Genomic DNA, 25470 nt, shown 5'->3' on the forward strand with positions numbered 1-25470 from the left:
AATAAACAATACAGCTTAATGAAAATATAAATAAATTGATGGGAAGGAAGGAAGCAGACAGATGCAGAGATTTGATGCAGTTAGGGTAGTCATGGATAACTGCCATAGTAACTACAGTGTCCTCTAAGTGCACTTTGCATTATTGTTGGCTAAAGCATGAGGCATAAAAATGAAGGAGAGCTGCAGCAAATGTATTGACAGTACTCAAGGCCCTTGAGTCAAGGCTATATAACTTCAACATGAAATAGTTTACGCAACAGAAACCAAAAATGTAGGGTGGGGATTTTATCTATAACGAGTTATTTAGATCTAAAGGTGGCATTATACACAAGAATAATGGCGCATGTCACAAACATAAAGTCATAATAGAGGCAGTTAATGAGACGAAAACGTTTTTGTTATCATATGCATGAATTCTGCACAATAACACCAGGAACATAGTATTACTTTAACTGAAGTTCATTTTTTATTTCATGTTGACTATCAATATTGTTAAAAAATAAAATAAAAGCATGGGTCACATAAGTATGACGCATCTGATGGGCGGAGCATGCAGATTATTTGTAATGAGGGCAGGCATGCAGATGAGTAAAAATTAGGGCATGATTGGTCGTGTCGCATGCAGAGCGTTGAGTTTAGTACCTGGTGATCTCGGAGTCGGGGAGCAGGCCTACGTGATAGTGAGGGAAGTGAGGGAGTGAGTGCATGGGGCTTTTATCAAACTCCACAGGGGAGTAGAGACGGGGAGAGGGGGCTCGGTCACTCAGTTTGTTCACAGTGCTGTAAACTGGCTCTGGCGGCCTGGTGTGAGGGAGAAAGAGAGGCAGACAGTAAAGCAGAAGGTGTTAATGTGCGAAGAAGTAGTAGACTGATAAGAGTAGTGATAGACAAGACATATTGGCCATGTCATCGTATGCTATTTTGAGATTTTTTTACATAAGTGCCAATTTCTCCTAGTGTCAGTTTCAAATTAGCATTCATCAACAGGTTTCCTAATGAAGATAGTATAAAAAAAAACTGTACTACTTGGATACACATTGTGGTTTAAATTCAGCCGCACAGTACAAACGTGATTCAAAAGTCTAGAAAAAATCATATTATTTTGCATTATTCTGATTTAAACAAAGATTAATAACAATTAAAAATATATATATTTTGAATAATCTTTTAATTTACTTTATCAATGTGCTCTTAGACTTTTGGACCCCACTGAATATTATATCATCCTTAAGCCTCCTCACTCATTATATATCTGTATTAAATAGATGATTAAATCTGGCATTTAATAAACTATTATAAAATGGTTAGTTTCAGTCCTTGATTGTGATTGGTCAATAGCTGTGGTATATTTATGATTATATATACTGATATAACCACTGCATCAAAGTGTCCCAATTCGAATGTTGGATCCTTCAAAGGCAGCATCCTTCGAAGGCGAGGACTCGTGCTGCGGGTCACATTCTGAGGTCGCATTTTAAGCATCCTTGAAATTGGGACGCCCTTTTTTTATACTCGTGCTTTGGTCCAAAACGCGAGCCTCCGCTGATTGCGCACGCGTCTCAACAAATACACGAGGTGTTTATAGCTGACGCGCTCGCTGTTGCACAATTCTTTGAACTGCCAGGTGGCGACGCGAGCAATCAAGTCAAAAACAACTCTAAGAAGAGAATAGAAGTCGCCGTCCGCTGGAACACTCTGGTGCTTCTAACATCAGAACTTGATCTGTAAACATGCCGCACATGCGGTTACACACGTCCACGCGAAAATGGGGTCTCGCGCACCAACACACCCGTGCGGATGCATCAAGTATAAACATACCCTTACTTGTCTTCAGTCACGCTGCTGTGATGCAATCAGTTATATGGGGTACATAACAAATGCGAATAAAAAAATTTGCGCTAGTAGATTACATACAAAGTCAATGCAAAGACACGAATATAAGCAAATAGAAGCGAATAGACACAAATTTGCACTGCGCAATGCGGATGACGCAAACTCGCGCGGGGCAACGTGAATGACGCAAACTCGCGCGGGGCAACGTGAATGACGCAAACTCGCGCGGGGCAACGTGAATGACGCAAACTCGCGCGGGGCAAAGTGAATGACGCAAACTCGCGCGGGGGAACGTGAATGACGCAAACTCGCGCGGGGGAACGTGAATGACGCAAACTTAAGCGGGGGAACGTGAATGACGCGAACTCGTGCTTGGCAATGCACTGTAAATGACGCAAACGTGCACGTGGCAATGTGAATAACACAAACTCGCACTGGGCAATGTGGATGATGCAAACTCGTGCTGGGCAAGGTGAATGACGCAAACTCGTGTTGGGCAAGGTGAATGACGCAAACTCGTGCTGGGCAAGGTAAATTATGCAAATTGGGTGATGTGATTGGCCAAAAAAAAACATGCTCAAACGCGTCCTCACGCAAGCTGAAAATATTCAATTCAATTGAAAAATTTGCATGACACAAAGTTAAATCCCACAAGTAATTTAGAGCAAGGAACGCGATGCTTCGTGTTTGGTGTGTACACACACAGCATTAGAATGCAGCCTTCAGAGTTTGCAGCCTTCGAATTGGGAAACAGCTAATGATTTAGTGTAGCCCTTAGCAACAACCCATAGCAACTTAAATGTATGTGACACATTCTGCTGCTGTTCACAGTCAGTCAGGGACTGTTTTTCGGGCAGAAGGAAGGCTTTTAGTGATTTTACTTCAAGTTGATACCTATTTTTTGCCTTAAAAATTTGCGTTGTGTGGTAACCATTTTATAAAAGCAATAAGATACTTGAGGCTAGTGCTGTACTGTGAATAAGACACAGCTGAAGAGGTTGAAGGCTTTGCGTCCTGCCTAACATTGCCCATCAGCTGTGACTTATCTCACAATACACCACAACCGCTCGTACCTTGTTGCTTACAAATCAGTTAACCACTATTAGAAAAGGAAAAGAGATAGAGAGAAGAAGAGAACAAAATGCTGCAGTAAAAGCAGGTTAGAGAAACTGTAAATGATTGTTAACACATGTAAGTACATCAGCGTTTAGCATTAGTATCTGAGTTCTGTTTAAAAATGAACCATTTCATGTTCAATCTTCAATTAGACCTCAGTTCTTCAAGTTTCTTATTTCAGACATGCAGGGACATCTAAATTTGTATTTCATTTTCAGCATCACATTTGCACTCTCAAAATTACAATTATGTCTGCTGTTCTCTCGATCAATAACATATAGAAAACACTCCATTGAGCCTTAAAAACAAAACTGAAAGGCATTTGAAGGGTTTTGTTTACAACTGAATGCTCGGTACCAAATGCAACAGCTCACCTTAATTGGAAGTGCTGGGAATCAAACCTGTGACCTTCCATCTCATCTAATGAAGGATTTCTGATCAAAAACACACAATAGGTTAGCATAAAGACAAAACAACTTACAATTCATATTCAGGTATAAATATGCTTAGATGTGTATTTTTAATATAGCTGTGTTCAGAAGTTTCTTGCGTGTAGCATGCAAAAACAAAAAAAAACACAAACAAACAGAATACAGGACAAAACCCTAGATGACAATACAACAAGCCCCCTTTCATAAACATAGCTGGTTTTCACACAGATTTTACATACAGTCCTGAAGCAACCACCCAAAAATGTCATTATACAATAAGGCCAACTTTAACTGAAGCTTCTGCATAAGCACCAAGGCTCGATGGGCAAAAACATTGCGATAATCACTAAACCATGGCTCGGTCACAGTTAGATGACTGCTGATTGGTGGCATACTGTATGTATGCGATGCAAAAAACACAGGTATGCATCTGACACAAAAGCGGGACACATTTAGACTTGCTCTCCAAGCTCACTGTCCATTGCTTAGGCTTGTTACTCGTCCTGATGAACTGACAACCACTATTTAATTTAACCTTCCTTTATTGAAGTCATCATCTATCTATGGCATCGTTTTATGCTTTGTCTTTTCTCACTTCGAACCTTATGTGGCTCTAGCAAATGTCTTTAAACTTTAATTCTCTTCCCTTGCCCTTCATACAGGGTCACAGTAAGCTAAATACTGTAGAACCATGACAGACCCTTTATCATCAGCCTTGGCATGCAGCCTCTGGCTCCTAACATCGACAGCAAACAACAGAGAAAGAATTGGGAACACGTATATAGTGTTATGAACTCTCATTACATTTCTTCATTTCCCTGAGGTCCACAGATAATGGTAATTAAGTAAGATTTTTTGCAGCAAAAATAGCCATGATTAAGTTTAACATTACCAGTGTCTACGAATAACTAACTAAAAATAGCAACATTACAAAATTTTTACAGTGGTAGCAGTAATTTCAAGATGCTACATTACTGCCATTCAAAAAAAATCTAATAGGGCCCTTACTCTAAACTTCTCTACATATAGAGCACTCTCTATAGTTTACCCTAAACAATAATGATGCGTTGACATACCCAAACACGCATGCGCAAAACCATGCCCCATCTTCCCCCTTTAGACTTCTGTCTACCCTCACACCTAATGCATTATGCAACTACTTTGCAACGCACGTTCCCATTTATTATGCAAATCCACATGAAACGCCTCACTCCATATTTGCAATCAAATTCCTGAGCCTATGAACTTGAAAATATTTGGGTCGCAACATTCTGCCATTCCTTATTATAATCTTCAGCAAGACCCTTGAATTCTCCGAGTGCTCGGTTCTCCAGAGTCGAACTGTGTAAAACGGAGATGAAGGGGCTGAAGCTCCAGATGGGCTTATGATTTTTGAAACGCAGGACCACATAAACCTCTTAACAGAGCAGAGAGGAGGGGATTTAATCCATCTGTCTCACCTCAGCAAAAGGTCACGCTCTTTGATTAGCATGGATGTTTGTTGGCAAGTTTAGCATCGTGATCGACTCTATAAAAGTTTTTCACAGCAGGATGGCTTCAACTGTGTTTAACAAAGCTTTTTCCTAAAAAAGCCCACACCACTGTAAGGGGCTGTGTACACCAAAACTTTTAAACGCGTCTGAAAACGCCTTGAGGACGCCGAATGCCAGCTGTTTTTCAGCTGAGTGCCAGCTTTCATCAGCTGAGCGCTTTGATAGCTGTGATACTTCAGCTGCGAGCCGGTTGGTTGCTGTGGTAATGTCCCGCCCCTCCTCCACTGTGATTGGGCGGCCGTGTGAGAACTGACATTGACGAGCGGAGCTTTTCTCCCAAAGTTGAATCTCTTTCAACTTTCGACTCTCAGCGCCGAGCGCGTGAAAACCGCCGAGCGCCGGTTTTCAGCGCGGAAAAAACCCGCTCGCTGCTGGCTTATTTGAAAAACGCCGAGCTTCCATTGGAAACAATTGAAAACATGCGCCGGCCGCGGGCGTAAAAGTTTTGGTGTACACAGCCCCTAAGAGTGTTTCAGGCCAGCTGGTAGAAGCTAACATCTTTCTCTAAATAGTGTGCGAATTATACATTGATTTCCATTGGGGTCGGTTTTTCCTATGTTGGGTAATGCAAATGCATCCTTCAGTGAAGTACATCGAATTCAACTTTCAACTGGCGTTTTTGAAGAAACCTACCCATATTTAAGAAGTGATAAAAAGAGAACTAATGAAGGTAGGCTGAAATGTTTTTTTGAAAGCAGAAGGTCTGTTCTTTAATTTGATATATTGAATGTATATATATTTTAAGAAGAAGATTTTCTGGACGGCATTAAACTTTTGTGAAAATCATGAAAAATGGCTGGCAAAAAAAAAAAACGCTGGTGGCGAAAGAGTTAAATTGCGCTTGTTTAATTTCATTCCAGTTAACAACAAACTTGCTGTTATGAAGACGTATGTCACGTTATGTATCAACATGGGGGATGTACTGTGTCCCAATTCATTCATACTATCCATATTCATAGTACCTACTGTTTATAAATGGTGAATAAGTAGGTACTTCATCTAATTCAGTACGTACTATCAAAGCATGCAATTTCGGATGCAGGGACAACAGCAGCTTTTGCGTGAGTGCCAGGGGTTTCAACACAGACAACGGACAGGCTCATTTGACAGCAGAGAATGCTTCTTATTTTTCCCAGATTTTGGTAACTTATTTGAATTTACTTGGTGTTTATCATTTAAAATTGAATGGGTGGTTAATAACATTTTTATACTGTTGATAAATTTTTTTTTTGCATATTACACAGACTTGTAATATTATCTGTTGGTGTTCATTTCTCTTCTGTTTTCTTTTTGTTCACTTATTTATTTATAGCAAGTAAACATCATTTAATCGTTACTGTTGAGCCTCCTGTGGGCTAAAAGAAGACGTTTGCAACAACACTTCTCTTGTGGAGGCTTATTGTAATGCTGGTAAGCCTGTGCTATGGCTAAAGGCCAATAAGGCCAGTGAAACCTAATGCCCAACACATAACCCTATACTACCTTAAATAAACTCTCATACTGATGCTTTACAGCCTCATTATAACCGCAGGTTACATAAACAAGCCAGCAAAAAGAAACTTAAGCAGGTTAAGCAACACTGAAAGCTATTTTGAATTGTCTTACTTTTCAGAAGTCCCAGAACTCCTTTGATTCGGTTCTGCGCTTTAGTTTTAACAATAAATCTTTTCCAGAAAGCTCCAGGAAAGATGCTTAGTATTCACATCACTCTAAGATTCAGGGCGCGTTGCAGTGAACCAAACACATCCCCAGCCCTGCGGTCCTAAACATATGCTCACTCTCAAAATACAGCCCTAATGCACGAACAACTTCACACCGCCTGCACACTGACATCATTACCGAGTTGCACAGGTTTATACCAATAGTGCTTGCCTCAGCACGTCCACTCTGCTTCATGCATGTATACAAGACATTCATAACAAACATTTTAACAACACCATGTAAAAAACAAGACGGGGGAGTCAGGCAGGGGAGATAAATCCCAAAACAATCCCATCACCAGGCGCGATGATGTTCTTTGATTGTCTTTCGGATTTTCCACAGGACACACGGAGGGGAGAGGGGGCTATACACAGTCTACCTGTGGGCAGTGGCATCTGGTAGAGAGGGAGGAAATTACCGTAGGAAGGAAAAACCATCCAACCTGTTTATGTCCTCTTCCCCCAGCAAATGCTTGGGCAGGGGGGAATATCGGCCGGGGGAGATGGGCGGAAGACTGGACTTATATTCCAGAGTGCCGTTATTACCGGGGGAAGAGATATGATTTTCCATTGCGGGTGAGAATGCTGAAGGGAGAGAGAGAGAGAAATATTAGCCAATAATACAACACCACTAATCTTAACGTGCCACAAATGCTTTAAACAATCAAGATCTGCAATAACTCATTCACACTGCCATCCTACACATCCCATATATTTCATATACAACTTTTTAGATTTGCCTGTACCTCTGTACAGCTGCTTTGAAACAATGCAAAATTGTGACCCTGCCTTTGAAATCCCAGGTACAGTAAAATCATGTTTTCTACATAAAATCATCCTTAATAATGTAAAGAATATTTTGTGAAAATATAACCTAGAGGTCTTTAAAGGGACACTCCACTTTTTTCAAAAATAGGCTAATTTTCCAGCTCCATTTAATTTTTACCGTTTTGGAATCCATTCAGCCGATCTTCGGGTCTGGCGCTACCACTTTTAGCATAGCTTAGCATAATCCATTGAATTTGATTAGACCATTAGCATTGCGCTCAAACATAAGCAAGGAGTTTTGATATTTTTTCTTATTTAAAACTTGAATATTCTAGGGATGGCGAAAACGAAAAATTTTCTTGACCGGCCACCGAGCCTCATTAGCCGGTTGAAACCGGTTAACCGATAGGCCTATTAGTTTAAAATATGCTATGCTATTTAAAATAACAGCCATTTCTAGGTATGTGACAAAATGACGTAATACGCACGAGCGCTTTGTTCCCACGGCTGTGTTCCCAGCAGGTATTCAGCGCCAGACACGTTGGTGACTTAGGAAATCTGTCATATCTTTGCTTTGTGAATACCTCTAAAGCCCATATACTAGTGACATAAATTACTTCCTCACGTTGATTCTCACGTTCGAATTTCCAAGACAGCTGTCGTAAGAAAAAAGTTATAAGCGAAGCAAAATTTCTCTCGTGTTTGACATTGAAATCCTCTATGAAGGCGAGTATTTTTTAGTTTCAAACCAAATACTTTTGATAGAATATACATTTAACTTGAATTAGGTGAAGTTTGGGATTGATTGTAACATCGCATGTGCTTTTTTAAGATCCGCAAGTGACGTTGTTGTCAAAAGCAGAATCGCCCATTCAATCATATTGGCTTCCAAAACTTCTCCGTTTTCATCAATCCGTGCAGTATTTTTCAAAGTAATCATACAGAACGGAGGATTAGACTCTCTAGATTACATTATTGGCATAATTTTGTCAAACATATAAATAAATACATGCATGCAACATGCATGCATTTATTGATTTATGAATGATAAATAACATAATCATCAATTAATGTATTAATAATATCTGACCATTTAAATTGCTCGCCAGCATTATTAGTCAATTAAGAAATATTAAAGAAACAATTAAATGTTTCTTTAATATATAAAAATACAGCAAGTTTATTTGAGAGGGCTTTGATTTCATATGGAAAGATATACGTGGATTGATGCGCTGGGTTTCATTAATTAGTGGTTAATCAAAAATAATAACATTTTTATATATCTTTTAAAAATATGTCATCTTAATCTTGTTGGGCTTTTAATTACCTACAATGTGGTGTTTGAATTATGCAAATAGACCAAGAAATTAGGAAGTTATGATATTTTAAAGTGTTTGGTCAAGCGGAAGAGGTCACAGTTTTTCATAGTTTTATTGTTTTAATTGGGTACAAAAATGCCCCCTAATTTTCGAGATAAAAAATTCCATAACTTTCTTAATAATTATCCGATTTTAATAATTTAAAAACCATGTTAAAGTTCTTTTTATTATCTATCATATGGTTATAATTATATATGAATTTTCTAGTATTTATATTTTTTTGTCACATACCTACCATTTCGAGCCGCGCCTGCAATTTCGCAACTTGCATCTCTCTGCGCTCTGCCTCCGGCTCACACACACACACACACACAGACCTCACAACACTTTTTAAATCCCCTACAGCGCGAAACATAAGTCCCGCAAACGCGGCGCCGTGCTTAGTTTCGAAATAGTTTAGGTACTAGGTGATCGCGTTGAACTTGAAAATAAAGGCGTTTGTGAAGCTCATTTGAAAATTGCCGCGGCTCATTTAAGAAAATGACAGCACAGAAGAGACTGCGCTTTAGTTTGGGGTAGTAATAATAAAGACATAGGATGATCATCATCACCTTTTCTGTTACCACTGAAATATAGATGTAATGTATTTCCAAATCTAAACCCATCTTATGCGGAATGTTGCCTAATAGACTGCAACACATAAAACCAATGGATTAAACGGGCACCTTCAGAATGTGTAAAAGACGCACGGGCCAAAGCAGGTCTCGCACTGTGTTTGTTCTAGAACAAATCCAGCAAAGATATTTAATGCTTGTATGAGGCATATAGGCCTACGCTGAGTTTTATTTATTTATGATGAGGTGCGTTCTAATTAACAATGCAATGCAAGTGAACGCGCCGTGCCGGCGCCTTCATGCACGGACCGGTAATTATATACTCTGCCTAATTTGCTTTTTATTTATTAAATACATGCATTTGGTTGATGAAACATTTATTAAAATTAAGATACAATTTATACAAAACGAAATTCACTTTAAAGAAATGCTTTCTACAAAGCAAAACTTAATAAAGTGGTAAAAATCATTGCTGAGGATTTACAGAAACAAAACTTACTCTGCACTTTACGGTTAGCCTAAAAGACATAAATGTTAATAATTTGGAACACAACCAGGAGAGACTTTAATTTTAATTATTTTATTGCTGTATTTTATTTACTATTCGAATAAAGGAATTTATCAAAAAATAGCCTGTAGCATTTACTTTTCGCAAACCTTGTGAGCATGCGAAACCAAACGCAGTGACCTAGCGCCAATTTTTTTTTTTTTTATTGGTTTATAAAGTACAAACAGACCAGTTATGAAAAACTGAGTGTGAGGGATTTGTTCACTTCACACAAAATGATATTGGAAAGAAAGAGATGACTAACTGTAGTAGGGTTTAGTCCACTGTCTATAATAGCCTAATTTACAGATCCCTTTTTTTAACCGACAACCGACAACTTTGACCGGTTAACGTTGATACGGTCAACCATCGGTCAAACGGTCATCGGTTAACATCCCTAGAATATTCTGTTGTTGTGTACTAACCGACGGAAAATTAAAAGTTGCAATTTTCTAGGCCGATATGGCTAGGAACTATACTCTCATTCTGGCGTAATAATTAAGGACTACCCTGCTGTACCATGGGTGCAGGAGGCGCAATGATATTACGCAGTGCCTAAAATAGTCACCTTGGTAACTTTCAATAGCAGAGGACTATTTTCGGGCACTGCGTGATATCATTGCGCCTCCTGCAGCCATGTTACGGCAGCAAAGTCCTTGATTATTACGCCAGAATGAAAGTATAGTTCCTAGGCATATCGCCCTAGAAAATCACAACTTTTAATTTTACATCGGTCTTAGTACAAAATGTAACTACAGAAGAGTCAAGTTTTAAATTGGGAAAATATTGAGAAAATATCAAAACTCTTTGGTCATTTTTGAGCGCGATGCTAATGGTCTAACCAGATTCAATGGATTATGCTAAGCTATGCTAAAAGTGGTACCGCCAGACCCAGAAATCGTCTGAGTGGATTCCAAAACGGTAAAAATCTAATGTTTAACTCTAGGGGAGCTGGAAAATGAGCGTATTTTCAAAAACAAAAAGTGGAGGGTCCCTTTAATATTGAATGAGTGAGGTCAAAATTTGATGCTCATAAACTCAAAATCAGTTTATGTCACTTTAGCTTGGATTTCATAGACAGGGTGTATAGAAATAAACTTAAATTGAATGAAGTAAATATGCATTAAATAATGGAGAATAAATATAGTAAGAGTAACTCACAGTGTGTGATATCGGGTGGTCCATAGGGGTCTGACAGATAGACACTAGTGGGTTTCCCAACTTTCAGATACACCACATCTGCTGTGTTCTTCAGTATGGCCACCGCTTCTTCATGGGTCACCTCTTCTAGAGTGTAGTTATTCACCTTGGCGAATGAAAGAGAGAGAGTGATTATAAGTGGGAGATCTGGGATTACGTAAACAGTTACGCTCTAGTGGTCAATGGGGAAGCAGCGCTGCCAAATGTGTCCTGCCAAGTGGATTACACACATCTTGCTAATGAAATTAAAAGAGTTTAACAAGCCCCATAGATCAGAAGCAATGAAGTTTGACACTGATACTACAGAGAAACTTTACAGTTACTTTATGAGCGCAGTCTACATTTCTTCAGGTAAATTAATGCTCTGTATGCCCAATTCCAGACCCTACTATTCAGGTTCTATACAGCCACCTGGAGATCAATGTGACTTACCATGAGCAGCCTGTCTCCAACCTGTAATCTGCAATCCTTCTGCGCTGCACCCCCATCGATGATTTTAGTCACATAGATGCTGTTATCTCCAGGGATGTGCTGGTTGCCCACACCACCGGCAATACTGAAGCCAAGCCCTGTGGGAGATTGTGAAAGGACATACATGTATCATACTGTTAGATGGATCCCTATAGACACCGTGACAACAAATTCTTCCTTTAATTTTTCATCACTAGAAAACATACAACAAAATCCAAACTCTACTGAAGTTATATGTGGGTGTTTCTTTAACCTTTATGATTTAATAAGTTATATAGATGTCACATTAACCTCCTAAGACCCGAGCATTGGCTTTTCTATTTTTTCAGATTTCTTTCAGCTATTTTGGGGTTAGGAAGAACCAATAAATATAATAACCCAATATTTTCTCTTTGAACACGAAGCAGTGTAATTGTCCATGTTTGTGTACAAAAGGTTCCAGTTACACATAATAAAGTATTATGATGCAAACAATAAAAAATGTGATGTCCAAGTATATGCACACACCAGGTCTTATGATATACATAACTATATTATCAGTGGTGTACAAAGGCCTTACATAATGAACTGTATTGTTTTTATTATGATACACAGCTTCTCTTTGCGTTTCGAAATTGACAGGTGAGCTTTGGACTGAGCTGTTGGTTGCAATTTGCAATCTCAACACTAGGTGCTGCTAAAAACCCTCACTGGACCTTTTTAAAGATGTAAAATAAATCTTTGGTGTCCCCAGAGCACATATTTGAAGTTATAGCTCAAAATATCATATAGATAATTTATTATCCATTTTGTAGGTGCAAGTGGGTGTGTATTAAAATGCAAATGAGCTGATCTCTGCACTAAATGACAGTGTCGTGGTTGGAGTGCAGATTAAGGAGCGGTATTATCCCCTTCTGACATCACAAGGGGAGACAGATTTTAATTACATATTTTTTACATGCTTGCAGAGAATAGTTTACCAAAACTTAAGTTACTGGGTTGATCTTTTCACATTTTCTAGGTTGATAGAAGCAACAAAGTGAGATTTTCACGATATGTCCCCATTAAATTTGACCATGTCTTTATTATTTAATACCCTTTAATGTATAATTTGTATATAATGTATGTTTTAACCTAAGAGCCATAAATCCACCAAAACAAAACAGTCTTACAAATCTTAAAAATCTAAGATTTTTTAAATTTCTCATACAAAATTTAATTTGAAATTTGATGAGATGAAAGTTCCAAAAATAAAACGCAGCTATAACAAATGTGCTTTGAGTACTCTGAGGGCCAAAAGTGCTTAGAGTTAGAAAAAAACCTCATTTACTACAAACAGCTCTAAAACAAACAATCTTTTAGAGCAAAAATATGCACTTTCATCCAGTTTTACCTACTTACCAGACCCCTAGAGGAGAACATAAGTGTTGTAGAGTGTGTTAATGGTGTTTTGGAGCGGGTATGTCACCTGAAGCTCTTCCTCCAAATTTGTGTGAATGCTGCTGTGTGTGCGCGCATGTATGTGCTTTCCTCTCTCCACGCTGAATAATACATCAAAGTGGCAAGTGTTTCTCACCATATAACTGTGTTTAATGCTCCACCCAAACAACAAGCAAAGAGAACAGAATAACCAAAGCAAACAGCACAATTTTGTTATCTTTCTGACTCCATTGTCAAATGCTGTTTTGCTTTGCTCCAGTATTTCACATTTTGTTCTTGTATGACCAGCGCTGGTGAATTTATCTTTTAAAAGTAACTCTTTTTCAATACCGCAAGATTTATAAAAAGTTATTAATTACAGCCAGGTTTGTACTTATTTTATTTTTATTTGTCAGTAATAAATAAGTAATGTGTGTTTACTCTATAATTTAAAGCTCCCATAACACAAGCTGTTTCTGCATATCTGATGTTAATCTTGAGTACCTATAGAGTAGTATTACATCCTTCATATCTCTGAAAAGTCTTTAGTTTTATTAGATTTATAAAAGACAGATCATCTCTAGCGATTCTTTCCGAAAACGCACGGAAACATTCGGAAGGAGGAGTCACGAGCTGCGGGAGGAGCAAGTCACGAGCCAAGCAACACTGTATACAACACTGGATAACTTAATTCACTACATGTTCGTGCCATTATATGCACATACGCGCCAATTTCCAAAATAAAACGGAAGTCTTACTTACTGCATGCAACTCATGACCCGGTTTGGACTTTTCAATGAAATCCAGCGTTAAACAAACACACACGCTGCTATCCCAAATAAACAACTACTATATACACTGTTTCCATAATGCTGGCTTACTTCTCCTTACATCCAAAAACACACTTCTGCTTTTCTGCCATTCTTGAGTCTTGATATAAAACGAAGCTGTCACGTGAAGTGATGCCTGTGACTTCTAACGTTCCGCTAATTGACGTGTGGGCTTGCTTTCCAGGAAAATTGCCCATAAAAGATGATACGTAAATGATACGTAAGGTCTACCCATGCTACATAAGATGTACCCATGTTCGAAAAAATAACTTTCCGAAACTTGCGAAGTGCATTCGGCACAGAAATACTCTGTCAGACATCCAACCTTGCTTTTTTGACACTTTGCCTATGTTTAGCATAAGGATACCAACACCTAAACTGTGTTAATAAGTCAGAATGCATGAAATACCGTTGAACCCCCTCTTTAAGAAGCAACCCAATACTTATTTGTAACTTGAAAGAAGTACACTTTTCAAAATAAAGGCACTACATGGTATAAATGAACCATTTTTGGTTGCATAAAGAACCTTGAAAATCTGAAAAACCTTAGAAAGTTAACCTCTTCAGACACTTCAGATGTTTTTTGGTTCAAAATAAAAATGCTGATCAACCATTCAAAATAAGGCACACTGATTAAACACTAGAAAAATCAGGTCTGAAGATGTTAAGAAAGAAGGCATCCCTGTGAAAACATTTGGTTTTGTAACACCTTAATTTTTTAGTGTACTCTGATTTTGTATATTTCTACTGTACGTCTTTTGCAAAATATAAACAGCTCAGGTAACAGGTTTCACAGCAACTAAATTTGCAAACCTTTTGGTCCTTTAATAAGTTTGATTTCAGTGATGGTCTCCAGCATCGGTCTCCTCCTGCGCACATAGAGTCGCACGATCGATCCAGCCGCTTTCAGTGCCTCGACCGCCTTACTGTGAGACACCTCTGAGACATCTGCGTCATTCACACGCAAAATGCAGTCGTTCACTCTGAGGAGGGAATAAAGAGCCAAAAGTTAGTTCTGAAGTGTCCGGCACGCATTGAATTTCCTGCTTAGAGTTCCAGATCATGACAGCCTGTGTTCCAAGGCACATCTCCTGGGGCATATTCACACAGACACCTGAGACCCAGCAAACATACAGTAACCACACAACATACTCACACACATGTATGCAAAACTCCATAGAGCTGAATAATGTTAAACAACTAAAGTTAGTATGGAGAGAATTACTTCTTAAATCCAAAAACACCATAAAAAAGAGATGTGAAATTTATCTTTAAATGCAACAGGACTTAATGAAAAAACAAGAAGAACAGTGGCACACCAAGGATTGTGTAGACTAAATGACTAAATATAATATAATATAATATAATATAATATAATATAATATAATATAATATAATATAATATAATATTAGGGATGCACCGATAGGACTTTTTTGGGCCGATACCGATTTAAACAGACAACTTCTGGCCGATACCGATATTAAACACTTACTATACAGTTGTTCTATTAGCTAGTTTATTTCTGCATCAAATTATTTTTACTGAACATGGATTGGATCTAATTAACATTCAACTGACCAACATAATAAGAGAGGCACAAATTAAGCTAAAACAAATATAATAAGACAGCACGACAACCTTCAAAGGTGTTTTTAGCTATTCAGCATTTATTTTATTAACAACATTAACTAATTTTTTTATGCAGTTAATTAATAAACAATCGGTATTGGCCTTTCTCGTGCTATTGCCGATATGCAGATGGTTTCAAATTCATCAAAAATCAGCCGATAAATATCGGCGGCCGATACATCGGTGCATCACAATATAATATAATATAATATAATATAATATAATATAATATAATATAATATAAAATAATATAATATAATATAATATAATATAATATAATATAATATAATATAATATAATATAATATAATATAATAAATAAATTTTGGTCTATAACAATCTATATTATAACATATACATTTTATGGAACAAATTTAATTTAGTACATTGTAATTTAATTAAAGATCATGTCCTATCTAAACCAGAGTCTTGATTGCATGCTCCTTGGCTCTAAACCTTTAATTCTTTCAATCAAATAAATTCACGACATATCAGGACCAAGTTTTGCTTTCAAAGCTCCCAAAGTCAAACAAGGTTAGAGCAGAAAAAGCTGCACGATGTAATTGCTTTTGTAAATGCTGTTCACCTCCAACTCACAATAAATCCATCACAGCGTATTGGCAAACGCTCAAAGTGTCTTACTCCTTTAAATGAGAGAAGGAAGAAAATGGTTGAGAAGGGAGGATAGAGCGAGAGAGATGTTAGAGATTAAAAGCGTGATGGGAGAACCCAAAAGATTGAAGAGGGAATTGACTAATAAGACAGACCTAAACGAACTAGTATTTAGTAAATACGATGCGGGTTAAAATAGCACATGGTAAAGTTCAGTGAATTTATCTTTGGAAGGGGAGGATTGGTAATGCTTTGGCGCTGACAGAGATGACTGAGAAAAAAAACAAGAAAGAAAACAGCCAAGTCGTGGAGCAGAAAGAGGCTCAAACAGGGCTGTCACAGACAGCTGCTGTTCAGAGTGCATGCATACAAAACACAAGATGAACTCCCTCTAATAAAACAACCCCTTAAACCAAAATCTGATGGTCCTGACACATCTCAAAAACATCCATCCAGGAATAAAAACTCATTCTATCTATTAAAAAAAAATTACTGTGCAAAATTCTGCTTTCATCCAATAGCTCAGACAATTTTATTTGGATACGTACTCTCTCGTGAACGTGTGTCGACCGTTACCGGAAGTTAGTTATTTTCTTAGTAAAATATTAAAAAATTTTTCTCAAAAAATTGCCCTCAGAAGGCCTTTATTTTAGAGCCATGTTGATTACTCTGTGAAGGATGGATGGAAGCATTTTACTACCATTATAAAGCTGCCTTGGAACAGCCAGGACATTTTCTAATATTGTGTAAGTCTGAAAAAACATAATCATACATCGAAGATGGCCTAAGATTAAGTAAATCGTGTTATTTAAAATTTGGGGTAAACTATCCCTTAACTCTTTCGCCGCCATTGACGAGATATCTCGTCAATCAAGAGAAAACGCTTCCCTGCCAATGACGAGATTTTCAGTCTTTCCGCAATACCGCTATTATCCACCAGGACAACTTTTTAAACCCGGAAGTATTGCCCTATGGCAAGCTGCTGCATGTCCGTGTCTGTTTTAAAGATCGCTCTGAATGGGATCTTTATGAAAAGTCCGTCATAAAAATGGAATTATCTCTGCTTTTTGCTCAAAATGTGGTGTTTTTGCAGAAACCTACCCATATTCAAAAGCTGATTACAAAAGAACCACTGAAGGTAGGATGAAACGTTTTTTTTTTTTTTTTTTTTGAAAGCAGAGGGTCTGTTCTTTCATTTCCTATATTGTATGTTTATATATTTAAAGAAGAATATTTTCTGGAAGGCATTAAACTTTGGTGAAAATCATGAAAAATGCTGGTGCTGGCTGGGAACTTTTTTTAAAAACGCTGGCGGTGAAAGAGTTAAATGGGTCATACAGATGTGGCCTTTAAAAACGCGCGTTTTCTCCCGCGGCATTCGCCAAATCGTCTCGCGGAGTCACGCAGAATTCTGCAAGTCTTTTCGGGGGGGCTACTTTCCCTTTTCCCTTAATGTGTTTCGCTTCACAGAAAATCCACCAGGTGGCGCATAAAAAACTACATTTTTATATGCGTTGTCATTGCGGTTGTTTCCAGAAGTTAATAAGGGCATTGCTGAATATTTAATATTTCTATTAAAACAGCAAAGTGACGTCAACCCCTTCTTGCCAGCATAACAGCGCATACATATATTAAGATGACTGTACGTGCAATGGGCATTTATACTAAGTGCAACAAAGAATTTAGTGTGAGCCTAATACACTTAACTCTGTTTACAATGAATATCTTAATTATTTGTGTTGTCGAATTTTGACACCGTTTCATTGTTTGTTCATAATATTAATAATTATGTCCGTTTTTCTAAAAGTATTAATATTTTAAAGAGATTCATGTGGTATAAAAATACATGTTTTAAAGTTAAAAATGTTGTAAAAATATATTAGTATTATTGTTCTTAATATATTAAGAACAATAATATGACACATGTATATTGCGCTAAAATGCTATACATATGGAAAGAGGAATTATTCTCAACCACCACCAATAAAGTTTAAAAAATATTCTTTAAAAACGGCGTTTAAACCCATGCAGAGCGAACAAGAAAACATGGGCCTATGCTTACATACTGTACAGTGGGCATATGATATCTTTATTTAGTTTTACATATTTAAAACTTTAATAATACCTTTCTTGCGCATATAGGCAGTCAGTGTTATGATTTTTTTTAATCCTTTCAGCCGTTATTCATAACAAAAAAAAATATTTTTCAGTGGCTTTGTAAATATATTACTAAAATAATGGATTAAAGTAACTTTATAAAATCTCTTAATGTCACTTATGTATTTTTTAGTTGGTCAAAACAAAATAAATGGCTAGAAATAGAACAGACATTTTAATTAAAAATGTACATATATTATAGGCGTATATTATAGGTCCTTCCAGATATCTTATCTCAGACGTTCGCAGTCAACACTTTTAAAACTTTTTTATATAAAATCTAATTTATAAATTAAAAAACAAAGTTTTAAGTTAAGACAATAATAAATATGTTTATTTTTATTGAAAGAAAAACGTAGAAAATGTTATTATGGGTATAGTTGATGCAAATAAAGTGTGCAGTATACAAAAAATGCAAACAAATTATTTCTAAAAGTGGCAAGATTTTAAAAAGATAAAGGTGGTATAAAGAAAGACATGAGAAAAGTAGAGGTATGCAAAAGAGCACAGTTATTGTTAATTAAAGCGGTTTTATTCACCTTTGTTTGAATTGACAAGCATTTTATTCGCCACTTTCAACACATTTTGTGATTCATTTACTGATTTATTACAGAAAATTGTTGTCAGAAGCAAAGCTATTGTACAAAGCATCTTTATATGTATGTTTTAAAGTTAAAAATGTTGTAAAAAATATATTAGTATTCTTTTATTTAAGAATAACAATATGATACATTTATATTGCGCTAAAATGCAATATACATTATTCTGCAATATAAATTATTCTCAACCACCACCAATAAAGTTTAAACATTATTCTTTAGAAAAAAAACGGCGTTTAAACCCGTGTTGCGTGGAGCGAACAAGAAAACATATGCTTACATGCTTATTCGGCATATGATATCTTTTTTATTTAGTTTTACAGTTTTAAAAGTGGCAAAAAAGTTCTTAAAATCTAATGAATACTGGTTTTGTAAAATGTATATAACTGCAGATGCGTGCGTGGGATCCGGGCAGGTATCATTTTCCTCCAGACCTTGACGCATGGTCGCGGGAAGGCGAGAAATATATTTTTTTTAAGTTAAAATATTTTGCACAAATGATATATTACTTATGAATATTTTAGGAAATTATTTTTGACACACGTAGGTTATTACGTGTATTTTGGATTTTAATTTCATTACTGTGCCTATCCGTGGCCTCATCCGAGCGCACTTTCTCCGCCTTGCATCTTTTGAAGACATTGGTATGCAGCACCATGACCCAGAAAAGACTCACACACCTTTCCCTGATGCATGCCCACACAGAAATACTGAACTCCCTGGACATTCGTCCTCTAGCTCATGAGAGTCTTTGGAATCTCTATTATACAACCGGCGCAATTCGCGAGGCAAGTTCTTTTCTGCTCGAGTAAAGAGCGCGTTGATAATATGCGTATTAACGGAATGACATCGCGGGTTTGTTTATTACATGGATGCGCAGCAGCACAAAAACGCTTTTTAATATGAAAAATTAAAGGATTAAAATGTAACAGATTATTATTGAGTCTCTTGGACATAAATGATGACCAATTATGAGACGTTAGAAGGCGCAAAGAGCTGCTTCATCTGTAGCTAAGTAAATAAATGCTTTGCTTTAAACAAATGCATCTACTTTTAAATGTTTTTTTTTTAAATGCTACCCAACGGATTTATTGTATATAATGACTCTGCACCTGTAGATATGGTGAGATGAGAAAACATTTTAAGTAATGCTTTTAAAAAAAACATTTCGCTGTCCAAGTGCTGAAATGGCTCTCCACACGTTTGTAAATTCTTTATCTTTTGTTTGTAACAAATAAAGTATTTTTACAGTACAAACCTTATAAAGCCTATTCTAAAAATGTAATTATACACCATGTTTTTCTTTATAAAAGTATACAATATCAGAACTAAACCCATTATTATTTTTGTTCAAATTATGAATTATTTATATGTTTAAAAAAGACAGTAATAGCACTATTTAGTAAAAAAAGATCTATATAAAAATATACTAGGTATGTTAATGTGAGAATATTTTACATCTGTTAATCGACGTGTGATCTTAACTTAAAAACGAAAGTAAAATATGTTCGTCCGCATGGACATTGAAAACTGTGAAGTTTAATTAATATTATATGTTGTTATAATATTATATGTTGTATGTAAATTGTAACGAAAGTAATTCCCCCTGGGATAAGTATTTTTGCTTCTGGTTAATAGCGCATATTCATCTGAGAACTGATGATGTCTGTGTGTTTCAGACCCTGGCTGTGTGCCCTGAAGTGTATATGACAATAAAGTAGTAAATCTCAGTGTATTTATTTTTAAAATGTATTTTAAATAGGCCTATAGGCTCATAGGTTTTTTGGTTAAAAAAATTCACAGCACCCCCTGTTCAAAATGACTTCCAGCGGCCCTGCCTTGACGCTTTGTGTGTTCGACTTTAAATGGTGCGGCGCTGACTGGTCGGCGTATGACATCAGAGTACCGCGAGAGCAAAGGTAAAGTCGGACCATTTGTAACATTTCGACTTGCTCTCGCGGTACTTTGATGTCTTCGTTGCCGAACTGTCTGCGCAGCGCCACATAGAAACGCCCTTTGACTCTTTAAGGCAAAGTACCAGCAACATGAGAAGTGGTGGCACGCAAAAGAAAGTGAAGGTACGCAGTACGCTAAAATATAAAGTGTCTGTACTGCGAGCACTGGTTTAGTTATTTACATCGTGTGTTGCTCTTTCACCATTGTGCACCCGCGCACTCGCTCTGTAGTTTGTAGCTCGCGCTCCGGCTTCGATAAACAATGCCCGTTTCTCAATACCAAGTAGGGGAGAGTGGGGCAAAGTGAGCCAGTGGGTAAGTTGACCCACCCCCTTTATCTAGGCAACCATACAGATTTGTAGCCGTGTGACCACAAATACAGGTAGCAACCATAATTTATATTTGGCTATGTTAAAGAGAAGGACAAATTAAAGAGTTATGATTAAAGTATGATTTTTTTAACAAAAATATTTTTATCCTATCAAAGTAAAATTTATACATACCAGGTATAAAGGCTGTTATGTTAAAGTAGATTTATCCAGGTCTAAATATTCATACCATAAATATTGGTGATAGGCTAATGTATAAAACCATGTGAATGATTTAGCTAAAGATTAGCCTGAATTACTAAGCTAGGCAGTTTCCCAAAACGGTGGCTGTGGGGCAAAGTGAACCAGATGGGGTAAACTGAACCAGGGGTTCAAATTAAGGGTTGAAAAAGAGGGGTTCAAAAAAAGGTTTTAATTGGGTTTTAATTTAAAAAAAAGGGTTGAAATTAAAACCCAACACGCTGGTGAAAACTGGAAACTGTGTTGGGTTTTAATTTCAAAAAAAGGGTTGAAATTAAAACCCAACACGCTGGTGAAAACTGGATAAACCGGTTTTCTTTTGATTCCCTGATGATGAGGTGATTGATTAGCATTGGGGGTTGGCAAAGAATTGGCAGACCTAGGGGTGGGTGGTTTTTAATTTCTTGACTCTGTGTCACTGGTAGCTGCTAAAACAAGCAGCTAAACCATGTACAATTAATTACATTTTGGAATTAACTTCCTTCATGTCTTTTTATTTATACACTGTAAAAAATATTTTCTGAATTTTTAAGTAGTTAGCATTAAATATGTTTACAAACAATTGGTTTACAAACTCTGGGATGTTTGTGATTATCATCATTCAGAAAAGTGGTGCTTGTGTTTAGACTTGTGTTTTACGTGATTAAATCATGAAGATTACATTAGTTTCTTTTCAGTGTAGAACAGTTTGTAATCAAAATGCAAAAATATAGTATATTTATAAACATCGCTGAAACAAAGAGTGAATTAAAATTAAAAAAGTAATAAAGTTAAAGCTGCTGATAATTTTGTTTATATTTACTAGCCTATTCTGAGTGAAAAATGTTTAGATTTTGTTAAGTAGCCTAATACTCCAATTTATTTGAGTGTAGGTTTCTCATTTTTATCAGCTTTCTTTTGCTTTTCAAAGGGCCGTCTACCTTTGCTACAGCCAGTGCTTTAATGTGGGCCGGTAGGCGCCAGTACTCAGTACCGCCACTTCCAAATAGCTCTTGCGTACCACCACCTCTCCCTGCGCCCAGAACGTACTTCTAGCGTACCAGAACGCTCATTTGCACATCTGTTTAAATCAGAGGCTTAATTTAATCCTTTGGCTGCGCTGCCGCTTTTCAAAGCGCCCTTCACAATGCAAGCTACCTAAAGCCGAAAGTATACTAGGGACGTCCGCGTAATTCCTCCCACCGAGAGCAGAGACTACATTACCCATACACCTTTGAGTTTTACAAGTTAAAAGCGCATGCGTAGCTTTTGCTGCTGTCAATAGGCTTGTTCGACTTCATGCGGCGCCCCGAAAATCGACAGCCGGAAGACGTCACAGTATCGCGAGAGCGAGGCGAAATATGATTTCTTGAATCATTCTCGCGGTACTCTGACGTCATCCGGCTGTCGGTTCTTGCGGCGCCGCATGAAGTCGAACAAGCATAGTGTTAACAACTTGGTTTGGAGAGGTGTGTGAAACGCGCAACCATAGCTGCTCTGTTAAAATGAAAATACAATGAATACTTAATATGCCCTCCTGGTTTTAGACTCTGAGGAGTAAAAGACCAAGGTCAGAATCAGAGGACTCTCGCTGGCTGACATCCTGTAGGCCATGTACCCTTTTGTAGGTACGTGACAATCTCTGCTGTCGCGGCTGTCAGCTTGGTTCCCCTCGACGCAACTTCGGATTTCCTCAGACGATGTGCAGTGTAAAAACATTATTGAAATTGTATTAGACATACTTGCTAAACTACAAGTGAACGAAATTTAAATTAATTTGAACGACGCGCACAGGAGTTTTATCACCCGCAAAATGGAAAACAATGGGACAATATAAAGTGATGATTTTCGAGTTTCAAATGGCCAATATTTTGTTATTCTTGAACCCATAGACATGGTCTTGGTGTCCAGAGAGTATCTTTGCCCGACAGCGACAATATGTTATTAAAAAATAAATTAGGCCTACATCATTATGGATAAATGAGTGCTTGCAGAATATATGTATTTGAGAATGCTTATCAGTACTTTTTTGTTTCTTTAACTTTAAAGATGAATATTCTCCTTTAGAGATGGGCAATTTTCAGCAATAGCACATTATATTCAACATTTTGAGCTCATAAAAAAGATTTTTCGCTTATTTTATGATTTTATGTTTTTATGCACGTTTAGTTTTGGTGCAATTTCATCAAAAGCTTATAATTAGGAAATACACACAACACGCTTAACGTATATTTTCTATATGTTAAAAATGTTGTAAAAATTGCGTATTCTTATATAATAAGAATAACAATATGATACATTTATATTGCGCTCAAAATGATTTAGAAATGGAAAAAGGAATTCTTCTCAACTGAGTGCTTGCAGAATATATTTGAGAATGCTTATCAGTACTTTTTTGTTTCTTCAACTTTAAAGATGAATATTCTCCTTTAGAGATGGGCAATTTTCAGCAATAGCACATTATATTCAACAATTTGAGCTCATAAAAAAGATTTTTCGCTTAGGCTATTTAAATTACTTTTTTATGTTTTTATGCACGTTTAGTTTTGGTGCAATTTCTTCAAAAGCTTGTAATTAGGAAATACACACAACATGCTTAACGTATATTTTCCATATGTTAAAAATGTTGTAAAAATTGCGTATTCTTATATAATAAGAATAAGAATATGATATATTTATATTGCGCTCAAAATTATTTAGAAATGGAAAAAGGAATTCTTCTCAACTACCACCAATAAAGTTTTAAAATTCTTCTTTAGAAAAACGGCATTTAAACCCACGTGCACCGAACAAGAAAACGTATGCTTACATACAGTCCGTGTATGATATATTTTTTATTTAGTTTTACATATTTTTATTTATATGCATTTACTAATAGTCTACCGTAAGGTCATAATGTACACACTGTTAAAAATGATTCAGTGGCTTTGTAAATATATCTAAAATAAATGATTAAAGTAACTTAATAAAATCTCTTAATGCAGTTATGCGATTTTTTTAGTTGGAAAATAAATTACTTAAAATAGAACAGATATTTTGTTTAAAATGTACATATATTATTTGATGTATACGCCTTAATAATATAAGTATTACATTTACAGATTATTTTAGTCAATATATTTAAAAAGGTCAGAGAAATATATTTAAGTTTTTTAAACTGTAATAATTGCATATTTCAAATTATTATTATTTCTATTTGACATCAAAAATGTGTAAGTTTTACGCCTAACTTGAAGTATGATTTACTTATATTTTTACATTGATATTATTTGAGTAAATGTAGGCAAAAAATAAATTAATAATAAGTAGAAAAAATGTCAATTTTAAACAATCACATAGCCAACGGTTTTTAATCAGCAACAAAGAAACTGCACATTTTGCCGATGACAAACACCTCAGAAACTCCTCCAATTTATGAATATTTACACTCACAATATGATTTTATTTCCTTAGTACAAAAGTATAACATATTATACAAATTCTCAGTGAAATGTATTAAACACCATTGCTACTTTTTATCGTGTTTCATACCATGTAAAGGGAAACATGATAATATAAAAAGTAGCCTACTGTTCAGTAATGCAGAAAAGCGCAACAGAACCATGTTAAAGCTATTAAAACGTTCAGATGCAAAAATGAACTAAATGTAAAATTAGATAAACTAGTTAATGATATTGCGTAAATGCGCTCGGTCTCTTCAAAGGTCTTCGCGAATTATTTTGTTATAAGACTCGATTATCATACATCACGTCTCTTCTACTGTAAGTACACGGAAAAAATAAGACAAATGATGCGCGTTTGAGTCGGATTTTTATGAAGAATATGTGACTGTTTATGTAACTGGCAAAAGAAAACTTCGCCAACAAAATGTTTGCCAAAAAGCATGCATTTGTATGACATCAAAGTCTATCGCCTAAACATTGATAATCCGTGTCATGTTACTTCAATATCATACAGTATACGCTAAGCATGAAGTCGAGCACACACATTGTCGTCAGTATGGCCTACATGAAACACGCCTGCCCTCTACAGGTTTTTATATTTCCTGCGTCCCCCACCGAACTCCCCTTCTGCGGGATCTCGCAGAATTTCGGAAGTCTCCGCGGCATTCTGCTCTCAGAAACGCGCATTTTTAAAGGCCACATCTGTATTATGATATTTTTTAAGATGTAAAATAAGTCTTTGGTGTC

The 25470-nt window shown here is 36.5% G+C and overlaps 1 protein-coding gene across 33 annotated transcripts in view; it reads right to left on the reverse strand.

Annotated features, from left to right (window-relative positions):
* dlg2 (discs, large homolog 2 (Drosophila)) overlaps nt 1-25470 on the reverse strand; it is a 278208-nt gene that overhangs the window by 55882 nt on the left and 196856 nt on the right. For 23 of the 33 annotated variants that reach the window (XR_010529246.2, XM_065259051.2, XM_073816029.1 and 20 more), the window contains 6 exons: nt 14594-14763; nt 11514-11650; nt 11043-11187; nt 7053-7218; nt 3324-3383; nt 643-801 (listed from right to left, as the gene is read on the reverse strand). Coding sequence is in view for 32 of the 33 variants with exons in the window: in XM_065259051.2 (XP_065115123.1) it covers nt 643-801; nt 3324-3383; nt 7053-7218; nt 11043-11187; nt 11514-11650; nt 14594-14763 (837 nt within the window). In the remaining variant the exon portion in view is untranslated. The other 10 variants (XM_065259138.2, XM_065259113.2, XM_065259096.2 and 7 more) reach the window with 6 other exon arrangements.

The sequence above is a fragment of the Paramisgurnus dabryanus genome, chromosome 10 (genome assembly GCF_030506205.2).
Source record: "Paramisgurnus dabryanus chromosome 10, PD_genome_1.1, whole genome shotgun sequence".
NCBI classification, from domain to species: Eukaryota; Metazoa; Chordata; class Actinopteri; order Cypriniformes; family Cobitidae; genus Paramisgurnus; species Paramisgurnus dabryanus.